General features: G+C 40.6%; 1 protein-coding gene across 3 annotated transcripts in view; it reads left to right on the forward strand.

Moving 5' to 3' along the window:
• SLC22A3 (solute carrier family 22 member 3) overlaps window positions 1-17,010 on the forward strand; it is a 97,468-nt gene that overhangs the window by 36,854 nt on the left and 43,604 nt on the right. For all 3 annotated transcript variants that reach the window (XM_045544693.1, XM_045544692.1, XM_045544691.1), the window contains exon 2: window positions 16,321-16,424. In XM_045544693.1, coding sequence (XP_045400649.1) covers window positions 16,321-16,424 — 104 coding nt within the window. The remainder of the gene's footprint in view (window positions 1-16,320; window positions 16,425-17,010) is intronic.

The raw sequence follows: 17,010 nt of genomic DNA on the forward strand, positions 1-17,010 counted from the left end.
GATTTTCATCTTCAATAATTCCTTTTAGCAGAACACTCCTTTTTCATGACTAGTTGTTCTTATTTTATCTATGTAACATAACCTTACATCTCACTGAAACTACAAATTGGGTTTTTTAGCTACTTCTTGTTTCTGCTGTAGCTGTTGCACTAGGAATCATTTTCTCCAAATGCTCCCACAGTTCTGCTCTTCTGAACTGCTGAGCCTTGCCTTTCCCTGCCTGGTTGCTTTCCTCTCCTTATGTTTATAGAAGGACACAGCTTGTTCAGTGCTGGCAGGTGTGCTGGAGTCTGTCAAGGGAGATGTAGTGCCTGTTCAGTTCGTTTAGTTCCCATTTATTGCAATTTTTTTCTGGTTTGTGTGGGCTCAGGAGATATCCATGACTGGATGGGGCTGCACAGGGCAGCTGGGGAAGGAGGTGACCCCACCTCCCTCCAGGTGCTCAGCAGCTGACCCCTGGAGTGTCTGCCCAGCGACCCCCACCCCCAGCACACCCACAGCGGTCAGGGTTCCCTGACCCCAGGCCGCGAGCAACAGTGGACGTGGCAGGCTCCTGCGCTAGCTGCACGCCCAGAGTCCTTCCCGCAGATGTCCTCGAGGCCCGGCTTCCTCGGCCTTGGAGCCAGCCCAGGAGTTGTTAGTGGAGAGGGATGACAAAGGGGGCGTGAGTCCCTTTCCGCAGTCCCCTCTCAGGCTTTCTTGCCTCAGTCAGCTCAGGTGGCGGCAGGGAAGAGGCCACCTGGCTGGGCTCATACCTGCTCTGCGTTCTGGCAGAACGTTCTGGAGCTTTGGGTCTGTCGGCAGGACCCTTCTCTAGTTCCCGTCCGTGGTTTGTACGTTTGGTTATTGAAGTGGATGTGTCCTTTTAGTTGGCCATGGGGACAGAGAGGAATCCATACATCTGTGCCCCTTAGGAACTGGGAGCCAATTTTCGCTTCTCATGCCTTATTTCCTAAGTGCGTGAAGCAGAGGTCCCTTGGGATAAACGTGAAAAGGTCACACGGCCCGCGCGCCATTACCTGCACCTTCGGTGGGGGCAGTTACACGCTCCTACGCATGCGCGATCACTGCCATACGCATGCTCACAGGACCCTAGGCGCATGTGCACACGCCCCCACGTGCGCACACAATCCCACGTGCATGCGCGCACCCCTGGAGAAGAGTTGCCACTGGCAAGTCGTACTGGGTTTGGGGCTTTTGCTTTTTTGCCTCTAGTGTTTCCTCTTCTGCCCCTTTATCTCACTCTGTTTTCTAGCCTGTCTTTTCTTTTTTCTGAAGCCTGCCCTTTCCCTTCATCTGTGAGCAGTAAGGGGGGTTTGGGGTAAGGAAAAGAGAAGGGAATGTGGGAAGAAGAAAAGTCATGGCACGGCGGAGTATCTGTGGTTATTCCCAATTGCACCTTAATATAGGAGAGCGTCTGGGTTGGCCTTACTAGTCACATGAGCCCTTTGAAAACAGTCTTGTCTGGCTGATGGCCGAAGAGGAATGCAGAGACCCAAGGCCTGAGAAGGATGTGATGTAACATTGCTGGGTATGAAGCCGGAGAAGGGAGTGCGGAAATGAGCTGAGAATGACTCCTGGCCTCCAACTAGCAAGAAAACAGGGGCCTCAGTCATACAACTACAAGGAACTGAATTCTGTGAACAGCTTGGATGAAGTGGGAAGCAGATTCTTCCCTAGAGTCTGTGCAGATGGGAGCTCTGCCCACTGGATACCTTGCGTATGAGATGCTAAACGGAGAGCACAGCCAAGCATGCCCAGACTTCTGACCCGCAGAACTGTGAGATAATGAATAGTATTGTTTTAAGCCACTAAGTTCTGGTAGTTTGTTATATAGCAATAGAAAACAAATGCTCGATAAGTTTGTATACAATACCTATGAATTTTTTCAAGACACATGTAGTTAATATCCCTTGCCTTCCCAGGTGGTGGCCAGCAATACATGTCAGAGTGTCCAATCTGGAAAAACAAAACAAAACAAAAAACTAATGTAAACAACATGTTAGGTTGTGGTTCTCAAACTTGGATGCGTACCAGAATCCCCTGGAGAACTGTGTTCTGTTGACACAAAAACCAAATTCTGCAAAATATTTAAAGAGGTTTATTCTGAGTCAATATGAGTAACCATGGCCCAGGGAAAACAAAAACCCAAGAAGCCTTGAATAAGTGGTCCCAAGGCAGTCAGATTATAGTTTGGTTTTATACATTTTAGGGAGGCAGGAGTTACAGGCAAAGACATAAATCAACGTATGGAAGGGATGCACTCGTTCAGTCCAAAAAGGTGGAATATCTAGAAGCAGTGGCTTGTAGATTATAGGTGGATTTACAGATTCTTTTCTTTGCAATTGGTTAAAGCGGTAAGGCCCTGTCTAAAACTTGGAGTCAGCCAGATAGCAGTTAAGATAAGGGTGCTATGTCAGAGTCAGGTTGTGAGAGCAAGCCACAACATACTGGGTCATAATGACCTGATTAGCAAAATTGATGGCCTATAGGTGTGACTTAACCCTTGCCTTGTAGTGCCTTGGGTCCTGTTTATAATTTGGTATCTTACTGCCACAAAGAGTCTGTTTTGTCAGTCTTATGATCTCTATTTTAACATTGATGCTGTTCAGTTGTGTCTAAACTCCAAAAGGGAGGGAGCATAAGGAGGCGTGTCCAACCTCCCATCCCTGTCATGGCTGGGGTTTTATTTTTAGTTTACAGTTCAAATACAGATTTCTGGGCTCCACCCTCAGAATTTCTGACTCAATGGGTCTGAGGTGGATCCTGTCAACCTGAAATAATCAAAAGGGTCAGATTCCAGTTTTAAAGAGTTTATTAATCCTAGCACTTTGGGAGGCTGAGGCAGGAGGACCTCTTGAGCCCAGAAGTTTGAGGTTGCAATGAACTATGATGACATCACTGCACTCTAGCCTGGGCAACAGAGTGAGACCCTGTCTCAAAAGAAAAGTTTATTCAAGCAAAAAGCTGAGAATGGCCATTCCAGGGCACACCTCTACAGAGAAATGGGGGTAGTGTTCCAAAGTTAAAAGCTAAATTCTTACTTTTATAGGAAGAAGACAAACTTAACAGTATTACAACAAGGCTAGTTTAGGAGTTACAACAAATTAATAAGTTACATTTCCTTTTCTGTGCAGCTTGTTTCTTCATAGCTGGCTTTTATTTCCTTTCTGATTTAAAAGAGTATATTTAACATTCCATCTTAAGGCACTATGATAGCCATGAAGTCTTTGTGTGAGAAAGGTAAAAGGAAATTTAATCTATAATGAAAATCAACAGTAAGAGGGAAGGGGTCTTCCCTGGGCCCTTGGACATTTACAACATTTTACAAAACAAGTCAGGTAAGAGAAAAGACTTAATTCAGACAAACAAAAGCTTATTGCTGACTGTCATGTGACTTAGGCCCTGTTATTCACAGTCTTTTAAGGTTCAAAATAATCTAGAGTTCCAACAGTTTAGATTTTTGAATTACTTACTACTTATTTTCCTAATCCCAAGAATTTGTGTTTCTCTTAAGTTCCCAGATGATACTCTTGGTACTTGAGAACCACTGTGTTACTGTCAACATTACTTCATATTACAAAAAGAACGATTTACTAAATTGCTATATGTTTCTAAATCCCTAGATTGTTTCCCTTGTTTTGTAGTAAAAAAATTTATTTAAAATGCTCACAGAAATTAAGTTGCCTGTCTACATTATTCTTCTGAATTTAGTCATTTTCCCCTTTGAGGACTGTTCTATAAACCCACTTATTCAGTATTTTCATTTTCTTAGAAATCAGCTTTACAGGAAGTGTGGGTATATTATTTTGGGATATAGTTTTAAAAGCCAACAGCAATTATCCACAACAAGAATAAATATCATTAAAATAAAGATGTTCTGTGATTACCATTATTTACTAAAGACCAAAGGTACAAAGAAAGATACCACAGAGCCCCATTGTGCCTTAACAGTTAAGCCATGGCCTGCAGGTGCTGGCAGGTATGAGACCTGCACTGGCTCTCAGTTATCCCCAAGCCAAGGAGAAAAGCCAAAAAGCAAAAACCCCTCTTTGCCTCCCAAAGAAGTGAATATGTTAGATATTCACTGGCTAGCGCAGTCATTTTGGTCATCTTTCCAGAATATTCATGGTGAGATAACATGATGAAGTGTTTAAGATTATAGACTGGTAAGTTCATTTGATTAAAAAGTCATGTGACCTGATTCTCTCATACAGTTGGTGTTTAATCATAAGCCGTTTGTTTGTTATGTACTTAATACTGATCATGTTGTGCCATGTAGGAGGCCTTGGCAAGCGAGGAAACTTCTCCCTAACTCTCTTGCATGTCTCTGTCCTATGAGCATAGCGGGTCAGATAGTTGTTCCTCTTTGACCATTTGTGCTTCCAGTACTAGAGATGTTCACACTCAGATAGTTGGAGCTGGGCTGCAGTTCCAGCTCTTAACTCATGCCCTGGTTTAGCGCAGGGCTCTCTTTGTGGAAGGGAAACCTTGGTAGTGACAGGTTTATGGCCACAGGACCTAGAGCAACAATACCCATTCCTGGCAGACTGGCTGGTCAGCCTGGAATCTCAGGAGACCCTGTTGCACCTGGTTAGCATTGGCTTTGGCAAGGATGAGGGCAGAGGCCTAGGGTGAAGTCTAAAATGGCTGGCCCTGGCTGGCATTTTGGATGGATCTTTCCTTTTGGATATAATTGCGTTAAATCAATGTGGCAACTCAAGATGCTTAGTTCGTGAAAACCAGTAGCTGTGTGCCTTCAGTTAATTTAAAACTGATTGATCATCATTTAATGTGTAATTTTTTAAATAGACTTCTCCAAAATGCAGAGTCATGAATTTAATTTAGAGAGGTACTTATTGAAATAGTTGTGGTCCACTTGTTAAGCATTCCTTAGCCTGGGTTTTCTGGAAATTGGAGCCGGGGCAAAAGCTTATTATAATTCTGTATTGGGAGCTGCAGAACCAGGGAAGGAAGAATGAGGAAGAAAAGGGACAAGAGGCAGGAAGGAGGGAAGAAAGCAAATATGGTGGAGGAACCCCAGACAGCCACAGCTGCATAGGAAACGCAGCAAATATGCCGACCTCAGTCCTGGGGAGTCTCCCGCTAGGCCCTGTGAAACCTCTGTGTCTCAGAGGAGCCATGGAAGTGTTGGGCTCCCTCTTCTCCTGCCTCCCATCTCCTATTGGTCAGAGTCTGTCCCTCGGGGCAGCAGCCCCCTCAGCTCAGGCATTTTTTCAATTACCCTAAGTAATTCTAATGAGCCCCCAGTGTTGAAAACCACTTTTATGCTTGGCACGGTGGCTTACACCTGTAATCCCAGTACTCTGGGAGGTGGAGGCAGGAAGATCACTTCAGACCAAGGGTTCAATACCAGCCCATGCAACATAGTGAGACTCTTCTCTACAAAAAATTAGCGGTTAGCTGGGGTATTGTGACACGTGCCTGTAGTCTCAGCTACTCAGGAGGCTGAGGCAGGAGGATCACTTGAGCCCTGAGGTTTGAGGCTCCAGTGAGCTATGATGTCGCCACTGCCCTCTAGTCCAGGCAACAGAATAAGACCCTATCTCAAAAAAAAACAAAAGAGGAAACCACTTTTTAAAACCTGTTATATTATTTATTATCGTCATATCACTGATTAGAACGTAATTAGTAACATTTATTGGACACTCTATGTCTCAGGCATTGGGCTAAGTACTGTACATGTATTATCTCAATGACGTCATTGATCCCCTTGTTCCCCTCATTTTATAGATAGGGGCACAAAGTGTCAAAAATGTTAAGAAAATCAAAGGACACAGAGCTAGGAGTGGCAGAGTCAGGACATCCAAGCTGTCTGGCTCCAGAATGATGGCTCTTTTCTGCCAAGAGAACCCTGCACAAATTTAGAACCTTTCATCTTCTCATCGTTAGACATTCTCAGTTATTTAGAGAAATTGTAAGCATTTTAAGTTGAGTAACTACATGCTTTCACTACAAAGGAATAAAACAGCCTGAACAGAGAGGGGCCAGTGTGTCAAGTGTATCTTATACAATTTGAGGATGAGTCATGAAGGGCATAAGTTAATAAATTACAAGGCATTATTGTTATTACTATTATTATTTTTTAGAGACGAGGTCTCGTTGTTGCTCAGGCTGGTCTCGAACTCCTGAGCTCCAGCGATCCTCCCACCTCGGCCTCCCAGAGTGCTAGTATTACAGGTGTGAGCCACCACGCCTGGCCTTTACAAGGCATTATTATTAAAATAGATTTAATATTTTTATTTCTCCCAATTTCACAAGTTCAGACAAAAAGCCATGCATTTAAAAGACATCTCTCCATATTCTGAAGCTTATTTGCATAACCGTACATTAAAGCATGGCTATTACTAACCGTGGGGAGCAGCTCCTGTGACAAGTGAGGATCTACAAGCCTTTGTCCCAAAGCGATGCCCCCTCACACTAATCTAAGTCACCCTGTTCTGGGTAATCGTTGCAGACTCTGTCTCTTGGACTTGCTCTCATCTCCCTGGAGTCTTGTTCTTGTTCTGTCCTGGAGCCAGGACATCTGCTCTGGGCCTCTCCATTTGCAACCTTCCAGACTCTTCCTCTGTCCTTTTGAGCATCATCCTCACTCTGTCCCAAGCTCTTTTTACACCTCTGGTTCCCTGAGTGAGAAACTCTCTGTCCCACCCTCGGACCTGCGTTCCCTTCTCCTTCGACGGTGGGACAGAGACAAAAAGCTCCCCGGCTTAAAATCCTCAGCTTCACAACCCACATGCTGTGGGCAGAGCCTGGTTGGCATCCGTGTTTCTGTCTCTGGGCCGGGGCCCGCTCCTCACCTCGCCCCGTATTTGCCTTCTTTCCCCTTGGATTTCCATCTAAACCCAGCTCATTGTTTTGGGATCTGTTGAGGTCCCGCCTTATTCATGTATCTGACTGCTCCTGCTCCCACGGGCCATTTCTCTCTCTGAAATGCTCTTGCATTTGTAGTTGATCCCATTCCGTTTAGATCTCAGTTGCTGTACAGTTGCTTCACATAAATTGACCTTGGCTCCCCAGCTGTGCAATAAGTTCCTCACGGAGGCAGAAACAAAGCGTGCACATGGCTGGTGTTCTCCCAGCCCCATCTGCGTCATGCAAGTCATGCCAAAGTGGAGCTCTCCGTAAATACCTGTGGATTAGTTTTTGTACCTGCAGCTCACCATGGTGGTTCACACGTACAAGAAAAGCATTCATTAACTGTTTGGTATTAAAGGAAGATGCCCAAATAATGCCATCAGATCATGTTAAAATTTTTTTCATGATGACTAGAATTAATAATGACATCCTTTCCCCTCAGGGAGACCCAACCCAAGTTATTTTCTTTCTGATTACTATAATTTTTAACACATCATTAGGCTCTATTATGGTGCTTTGTTGTTGATTAAAAATGGAATCTGCCGGTGGAGGTCTACATGTATGTAATTGTTTGGCCAATGCAAAATGTAGCCAGAGACACAACACACCTGATAATCAAACCAGAGGTGTCATTGATGTTTTTTGTTTTTGTTTTTGTTTTTTTTGACACTGATGAAGACTTTAATGGCTTCTGATTCCAAGCTGAGAGCTGATTAGGAATGGTTCCATTCACAACTCATCCCTAGAAAATTGAAATAGAGGCACATAGATACTGTAATTTGATTTCAAAATCCTCCCATTCTCCCAGAACAATACAAACAATGAATGAGTACTATTTTTCATGGCTCATAAGTGAAGTCAAATACTGTTATGTCCTCTAATCTTAGAATTTCTTATGTCAGAGTTTGTTCAAAAGGGCTAACCTGCACCTCTATGGAAAAATCCAGCTGATGTGTGTCAGGGTTCATTCCCTATGGTTTGAGGAGCAGATAAGGCCTCCTCCTAAGTTTCTAAGGCTTTTGCATACTTGCATTGTTTTTTTACCTTACTTCTTACATTCCATATTTGTATATTGTAGGCATTTTGTTACTCTAGTTTTAAGGATAATTTAGAAATCACAAGTTTAGCATATACCTAATAATTACTTGCCTGAGCGTTTTATCATTGCAACTTAAATTAATGCAATGTCTGTTTGAATTTTAACAACTAGGAAAAGCTAAGGAAAGCCCTTACTTGGAAACTCTTCAAAAGTCTCTAATTTAGCTACAGTTGTGCTTTCTGTAAAATGAAGCAGTGTAATCCTTATAATATTACACAACCAGTTGTTCGAGTCTTTTATCAGATTGACTTTCTGCTCATGCCAAGGGGAGTACTTCTCTTTGTGTAAAAGTGACTTTGAAGATTAATAAGTAACAGAATGGGTACACATGGATTTATGAACATTTAAAAATTGTTTAATGTTTTTGCATGTGTTCACTTTGGAAAAAAAAATAGGAGGTGCTTCATTTGTTCCACATAAATTGCTATAGAATAAAGACATAAACTGTTGTGTCTTTGATTCAGACTTAAGTAAATTTTTGGTGATCCACAATGACCTCCCACTGATAAGAAGGGGATTTTAGGTCTCCCTAGGAATTACTAGTTCTAGCATTTTATTTCAGGAAACACAGGTCCTGAGCTGTTGCCCCAGCAGGCAGGCAGTGACCTCACAAGTGATTTGGCCCCAGGAGCCTGGGGGCTGCTCCCTGACTGTATGAACAAGAGTCAACACCAAGCTCTTGAATCCTTGTGTCTGCAGTGTTCTGTGTTCTGCAAACATAAGCAAGTGTGGGTGGGTGTGCATTTCTTTAAAGATATATAATTTGGTTTATTTATTTTTTTTATTTCAAAGTATTAAGGGGGTACAAATGTTTTGGTTACATGTATCACTTTTGTAATGCTTGAGTCACAGCTATAATTGTGCCAATCGCTCAAATAGGCTTCATCCCAGAGATGCAGGGGTGGTTCAACATTCGAAAATCTATAAATGTAATTCACCACATAAATAGAAGCAAAAATAAAGATCATATGATCCTCTCAATAGATGCAGAAAAAGCATTTGATAAAATTCAACACCCTTTTATGATAAGAACACTTAACAAAATAGGCATAAACGGAACCGACCTAAAAATGATACAAGCCATATATGACAAACCCACAGCCAACATCATACTGAACAGGGAAAAATTGAAAGCATTCCCACTCAGAACTGGAACAAGAAAAGGCTGCCCACTGTCCCCATTACTTTTCAACATAGTTTTGGAAGTCCTTGCGAGAGCTATCAGGCAAGAGAGCAGAATCAAGGGTGTCCAAATAGGGACAGAAGAGATCAAACTCTCTCTCTTCGCTGATGATATGATGTTGTATCTGGAAAACCCCAAGGACTCAACCAAGAGACTCCTGGAAATAATTAATGAATTCAGTAAAGTCTCAGGTTACAAAATCAATACACACAAATCAGAGGCATTCATATATGCCAATAACATTCAATCAGAGAACCAAGTTAAGGACTCAATACCCTTCAAAACAGCAACAAAGAAAATAAAATATCTAGGAATATATTTAACTAAAGAGGTAAAGGACCTCTATAGAGAGAGCTATGAAACACTAAGGAAGGAAATTGCAGAACACGTAAATAGGTGGAAAACCATACCATGCTCATGGATTGGAAGAATTAACATTGTTAAAATGTCTATACTACCCAAAGTAATCTATAGATTCAGTGCAATTCCTATTAAATTACCAACATCATTTTTCACAGACTTAGAAAAAATAATTATACACTTTGTATGGAATCTGAGAAGACCCCATATAGCAAAAGCAATTTTAAGCAATAAAAACAAAATGGGAGGTATTGATTTGCCAGACTTCAAACTATACTACAAAGCTGTGGTTCTTAAAACTGCCTGGTATTGGCACAAGGGCACGGACACAGACCAGTGGAACAGAACAGAAAACCCAAATATAAAACCATCCTCATATAACCATCTAATCTTTGACAAAATAGACAAAAACATACTCTGGGGACAAGAGTCCCTATTCAATAAATGGTGCTGGGAAAACTGGATAGCCACATGTAGAAGACTGAAATAGGACCCACAGATTTCACCTCTCACAAAAATCAAATCACGGTGGATAACAGATTTAAACCTTAAATGGGAAACGATTAGAATTCTAGAAGAAAATGTAGGAAAGACTCTTACAGACATTGGTCTAGGCAAAGAATTTATGAAGAAAACCCCTAAGGCAATCGCAGCAACAACAAAAATAAACGAATGGGACCTGATTAAATTAAAAAGCTTCTGCACAGCCAAAGAAACAGTCACGAAAATAAACAGACAGCCTACAGAATGGGAAAAAATTTTCGCATACTACACATCAGAAAAAAGACTGATAACAAGAATCTATTTAGAACTCAGGAAAATCAGCAAGAAAAAATCAAACAATCCTATCAAAAAATGGGCAAATGACATGAATAGAAATTTTTCAAAAGAAGACATAAGAATGGCCAAAAAATGTATGAAAAAATGCTCAACATCCCTAATCATCAGGGAAATGCAAATCAAAACCACAATGAGATACCACTTAACTCTGGTGAGAATGGCCTTTATCAAAAAATCCCAAAACAACACATGTTGGCGTGGATGCGGAGAGACAGGAACACTCATACACTGCTGGTGGGAATGCAAACTAGTGCAACCCCTGTGGAAAGCAATATGGAGATACCTTAAACAGATTCAAGTAGACCTACCATTTGATCCAGCAATCCCATTATTGGGCATATACCCAGAAGAACAAAAGTCATTCTTTAACAAAGACACCTGTATCCGAATGTTTATAGCAGCACAATTCACAATCGCAAAGATGTGGAAACAACCCAAGTCCCCATCAATCCATGAATGGATTAGTAAACTGTGGTATATGTATACCATGGAGTACTACTCAGCTATAAGAAATAACGATGATACGACATCTCTTTGGTTCTCCTGGAGAGAGTTGGAACCCATTATATTAAGTGAAGTATCCAAAGAATGGAAAAACAAGCATCACTTGTACTCACCAGAAAATTAGTTTCCCAATCATCACCTAAATGCACATCGGGGAAGGAAACCAACTGGATATCAGACTGAGACGGGGGGGGTGGGGGGAGGGGATGGATGCATGCCTGCATGCTGAGTGCATTGCGCACCGTCTGGGGAATGGTCATGCTTGAAGGTGCTAACTCGGGGAGGTGGGGCGGGGAGGGGATGGAGGTATGACTGCGTGGTGTATGCCAGACGCACTGTCTCGAGAGTGGACGCGCCTGGGGCTCTGACTCAGGGGGATGGGTGGGACACAAACAATGTATGTAACCTGAGGTTTTGTACCCCCATGAAGAGCTGAAATTAAAAAAAAAAATAGTGTTAATTTGTTTAAGTTATTTTGTACTTTTGAAAACTGGCAAGATTCTAATTGTAAAAACAGAAACCAGGCTAGGTATTTTAAGCAGAGAGGGATTTAATAAAAGGTTAGGATTTGAGCTGTTTTGGAAGGGCTAGAAAAGAAGGGGAGGATAGGGATCAGAAGGGACAGCTCTTGCAGAGTTGGTGGTCAGTCCCTGCCCTGCTGGCCGGCCATTACAAAGCTGGTACCTGTGGGACAGTATCCTTTTGCCCCCATGTGGCCAGGCAGTGGCTACAAACACTGGCCAACTCCTGCAGCCACCAACCAGTGTTGCCACTGCAGGATTGGAACTGGAGCTGCTGCCATAGCCCGAAGCAGAAGGCCCAAGACCTCCCTTCTGCCTTCTGATCTTGCATTAGCTCCCTACTGGTGGAACCTAAACAGAACCCTGCTGGCAAAGGAGTCTGGGAAATGTAGTTGGGACACCTCCAGCCCTCTGGGGTGGAGAAGGCAGAGAAGGGCAGGTAGTATCTTGCCCAGATGACTGTCATTGTACTTTAGAAAATGTTTAATTATCCTAGCGCTTTAACTATTTAGACATTTTAAGTTAATTTTGTTTTAATATGAAATATGAAAAGACCCTTTTGACTATTTTATGATAGAGTCAAGAAGATAATCAGTTTTATATTAAAGCATATCTTATGGGTTTAAAGAATATTTGGGGGGCATTTTATTTATTTTCTTTTTCTTTTTTTTTTTATTTAAGCCTTCTTTTTATTTATTTATTTATTTATTTATTTCAGCTCATCATGGGGGTACATAAGTTCAGGTCATATACATTGTCCATGCCCCGCCCATCCCCCCGAGTCAGAGTCCCAAGCACGTCCATTCTCATTCTCCAGACAGTGCGCCTGGCACTCATCATGTAGTCATACCTCCATCTCCTCCCCCCACCACCTCCCTGGGTCTGCACCTTCAAGCATGACCATTCCCCAGAGGGTGTGCAATGCACTCGTCATGTAGGCATACACCCATCCCCTCCCCCCCACCCCCCATCCCAGTCTGATATCCAATTTGTATCCTTCCCCAATGTACATTTAGGTGATGATCAGGGAAACCAGTTTTCTGGTGAGTACATGTGATGCTTGTTTTTCCATTCTTTGGATACTTCACTTAATATAATGGGTTCCAGCTCTCTCCAGGAGAACCAAAGAGATGTCGTATCATCGTTATTTCTTATAGCTGAGTAGTACTCCATGGTATACATATACCACAGTTTACTAATCCATTCGTGGATTGATGGGGACTTGGGTTGTTTCCACATCTTTGCGATTGTGAATTGTGCTGCTATAAACATTCGGATACAGGTGTCTTTGTTAAAGAATGACTTTTGTTCTTCTGGGTATATGCCCAATAATGGGATTGCTGGATCAAATGGTAGGTCTACTTGAATCTGTTTAAGGTATCTCCATATTGCTTTCCACAGGGGTTGCACTAGTTTGCATTCCCACCAGCAGTGTATGAGTGTTCCTGTCTCTCCGCATCCACGCCAACATGTGTTGTTTTGGGATTTTTTGATAAAGGCCATTCTCACCAGAGTTAAGTGGTATCTCATTGTGGTTTTGATTTGCATTTCCCTGATGATTAGGGATGTTGAGCATTTTTTCATACATTTTTTGGCCATTCTTATGTCTTCTTTTGAAAAATTTCTATTCATGTCATTTGCCCATTTTTTGATAGGATTGTTTGATTTTTTCTTGCTGATTTTCCTGAGTTCTAAATAGATTCTTGTTATCAGTCTTTTTTCTGATGTGTAGTATGCGAAAATTTTTTCCCATTCTGTAGGCTGTCTGTTTATTTTCGTGACTGTTTCTTTGGCTGTGCAGAAGCTTTTTAATTTAATCAGGTCCCATTCGTTTATTTTTGTTGTTGCTGCGATTGCCTTAGGGGTTTTCTTCATAAATTCTTTGCCTAGACCAATGTCTGTAAGAGTCTTTCCTACATTTTCTTCTAGAATTCTAATCGTTTCCCATTTAAGGTTTAAATCTGTTATCCACCGTGATTTGATTTTTGTGAGAGGTGAAATCTGTGGGTCCTGTTTCAGTCTTCTACATGTGGCTATCCAGTTTTCCCAGCACCATTTATTGAATAGGGACTCTTGTCCCCAGAGTATGTTTTTGTCTATTTTGTCAAAGATTAGATGGTTATATGAGGATGGTTTTATATTTGGGTTTTCTGTTCTGTTCCACTGGTCTGTGTCCGTGCCCTTGTGCCAATACCAGGCAGTTTTAAGAACCACAGCTTTGTAGTATAGTTTGAAGTCTGGCAAATCAATACCTCCCATTTTGTTTCTATTGCTTAAGATTCCTTTGCTATACGGGGTCTTCTGTGATTCCATACAAAGTGTATAATTATTTTTTCTAAGTCTGTGAAAAATGATGTTGGTAATTTAATAGGAATTGCACTGAATCTATAGATTACTTTGGGTAGTATAGACATTTTAACAATGTTAATTCTTCCAATCCATGAGCATGGTATGGATTTCCACTTATTTACGTGTTCTGCAATTTCCTTCCTTAGCATTTCATAGTTCTCTTTATAGAGGTCCTTTACCTCTTTAGTTAAATATATTCCTAGATATTTTATTTTCTTTGTTGCTATTTTGAAAGGTATTGAGTCCTTAATTTGGTTCTCCGATTAAATGGTATTGGCATATATGAATGCCTCTGATTTGTGTGTATTGACTTTGTAACCTGAGACATTACTGAATTCGTTAGTTAATTCCAGGAGTCTCTTGGTTGAGTCCTTGGGATTTTCCAGATACAACATCATGCCATCAGCGAAGAGTGAGAGTTTGATCTCTTCTGTCCCTATTTGGACACCTTTGATTCTGCTCTCTTGTCTGATAGCTCTCGCAAGGACTTCCAATACTATGTTGAAAAGTAATAGGGACAGTGGGCAGCCTTGTCTGGTTCCAGTTCTGAGTGGGAATGCTTTCAATTTTTCCCCATTCAGTATGATGTTGGCTGTGGGTTTGTCGTATATGGCTTGTATCATTTTTAGGTAGGTTTGGGGGGCATTTTAATTCACACAATTCAAAAGCAGATGAACAAATTCATGAAAAGTCTAGCTCTTGGTAGGCCTTACTATGTCATCTATAACAAGTGTACCTTGTGTCCCTGTGCTGGCCAACCCCACCATTTGAAATATGGCTGGATGTAGCAAATTCTACTCTCTGGGTTTTTATATTTGATACTAGTTGATACTTTTCTGAAGCAAAATATGGCATTTCCTCTGGTAGTTAAATAGTCTGTTGTTTTCTCAGATTTTATGTACTTTTATTCTTTATTGTATGTACTTACATTCTTTACATGTTGAATTCCAATGGGAAATTATTTGAGATACATAATTATCTATTAGTTTACTTAAAATTTTTGTACTTTGGTAAACCAAAATTGATGTTAAAAATCCTTTTAAATTACCGTGATCACAACTTTATGCATATATGTAAATCTCTTTACTCTTATGTCAGTCAGTCTTCTCAGCACCTCTGTGAGGGGCCAGCTACTACTGCCTCCAACTTTTTCCCGAGTGTATTAGATGACAAGTCATTAGCTATAGTACGAAGTCAAGAAGTTGGGTTTTATCAATAAATACGACAGTTTGCTTTTGAATATGTATTATGAGACTACTTGCAATTCCTCTTCCAACAATATTTGTTTTCTCTTCATGCCACAGTGCAGTGCAATGGTTTTCAAGCTGGGGCAAGCACACCATTTGGGGGTTTAACAGAGACAATCACAGAGTTTGAGGTTCTAGATACTTTTAAGAGAGTCCATTTTCAGATCCTCAACTCATATGTCCTTGTTCTCAAGACAGATTTGCCTGCATATGTGCCAGTGGTAAAGATGCAGGTCAAAACTGTTGTTTTCCCACTTTGCAAAATGAATCAAGCGTTTCTCCCATCTTACTGTGATGCATCGATTTGAGGCTTTAAAGCCTGGGGGGCACCAAACAACGGGACAAGTTGAAATATTATTTTACTGTTCAGAAAGTAATTAAGAAAAAAAGTAAATAACCAAGGACTTAATAACAACTTTTGTAAATCTGGTGGTTTCCATTGTTTTCCTTAGAGCAAAATTGTAGGAGAACTTGCCTGTCGTTGGCTAAGATTACTGTAACAAAACTGCCTTCTTTCCCATTAATTTACTTATACAGACAAGTATTTTTTGCCTACAAATTTATAAAAATGCAAAGCAGGATTAGAATTGATGTTGAGTCCTAAGGTGTTCTAGTAATAAGTAATACTCATCCACAGATGATACGACCTAACTGGGAAAACCCAGCCTCCATTAACATTCTTCTGAAAATGGAGAGGTACATTTCCAACAAAATTTTACTTACATGTAATCATTATTTTTCAAAATTCATGAAATTGTATGTTTTTATCAATTATGGTCTAAAAGTAACTGCAATTATAATCCAGTCAGAATTCTAATATTTAGAGACTTATCGGAAAGTTTAAGAACTTAAATGTCAGTTTATATGCATAATTTAGTGCACAGAGAAGTGCAGTGAAGTACTCAATACAATATTTTCTACATAAAGTATATTACATTAGGATAAAAGTATGTGGGAATGAAAATAAGAGTTCAAAGAAAAAAAAGATTGATATCCAGTTGTAGACTGCTAAAGAACTCCTTTTTATTGGATGATGGTAGGTGTCTAATTACTATGATATTGATACTCTATTGGATACACTTAAAGGGATGATGTAATAACATTATTTTAAAATGTCAGTATTTATAGTATACTGAAAATCATATCATTTGTAGTTATTTAAACTGGCAAAAATATTTATGCATCAATGTAAAAATACGCATATGATACATTTTCAAAATTTATTTTAGGAGTATATGAGCAAAAATATTTAAAGATCATTGATTGACACAGAAGATAAGGTGTTTTGAATATAAGCATTCCCACATGTCTCCACGTGTGTTTTCTTTGCTTTCCTAGTTTGACCTCGTCTGTGTCAATGCGTGGCTATTGGACCTCACCCAAGCCATCCTGAACCTCGGCTTCCTGGCTGGGGCATTCACCTTAGGCTATGCAGCAGACAGGTAGGTACAAATGTGACAACTGTTTTACGTGACTATAATACAGTGCATAAATATGGAGAGGAAAATGGTTGAAGTTAACTGTTAGAACAATATTTTTGCTAAATTTAAAAACAGTTTTTGATTCCACCACTCATGACATCCACCCTTGTTTGGTTTGACTAGTTCTTTCCTTCTCAAATTTCATCTCCTTACTCCTTGAACTATACAAAAGTGTGAGTGAGGCTGTTCCCAGTGGGTCTGAAAGTACCTGAATGAAAACGGACCCACAAGGCAGTGACACGGTGATTGGGTTGACACACTGTTGCACTGGATACTGTGGAATGGATTCGATGGGCTTCAATAACAACTCACTGATTGTGGTTTGATAAATTTAGTCGTAAGATCTGCCTGTTCCAAATTTGTTTCATTTAATTTTTAAAAAAAGAAATCCTTGTATTTTATTCTAAAAATTTTAAACTCTTGAAACAGTGTTTTCCCAAAAACCATTAAAGGGGTTTTATCTATTAAATATTATTTTATATTTATAAATGTAACTGGCTAATTATAGACATGGTGAGTGTGTATATTCAAGACAATCATGCTTTCT

This window comes from Lemur catta, chromosome 2, assembly GCF_020740605.2.
Source record: "Lemur catta isolate mLemCat1 chromosome 2, mLemCat1.pri, whole genome shotgun sequence".
NCBI classification, from domain to species: Eukaryota; Metazoa; Chordata; class Mammalia; order Primates; family Lemuridae; genus Lemur; species Lemur catta.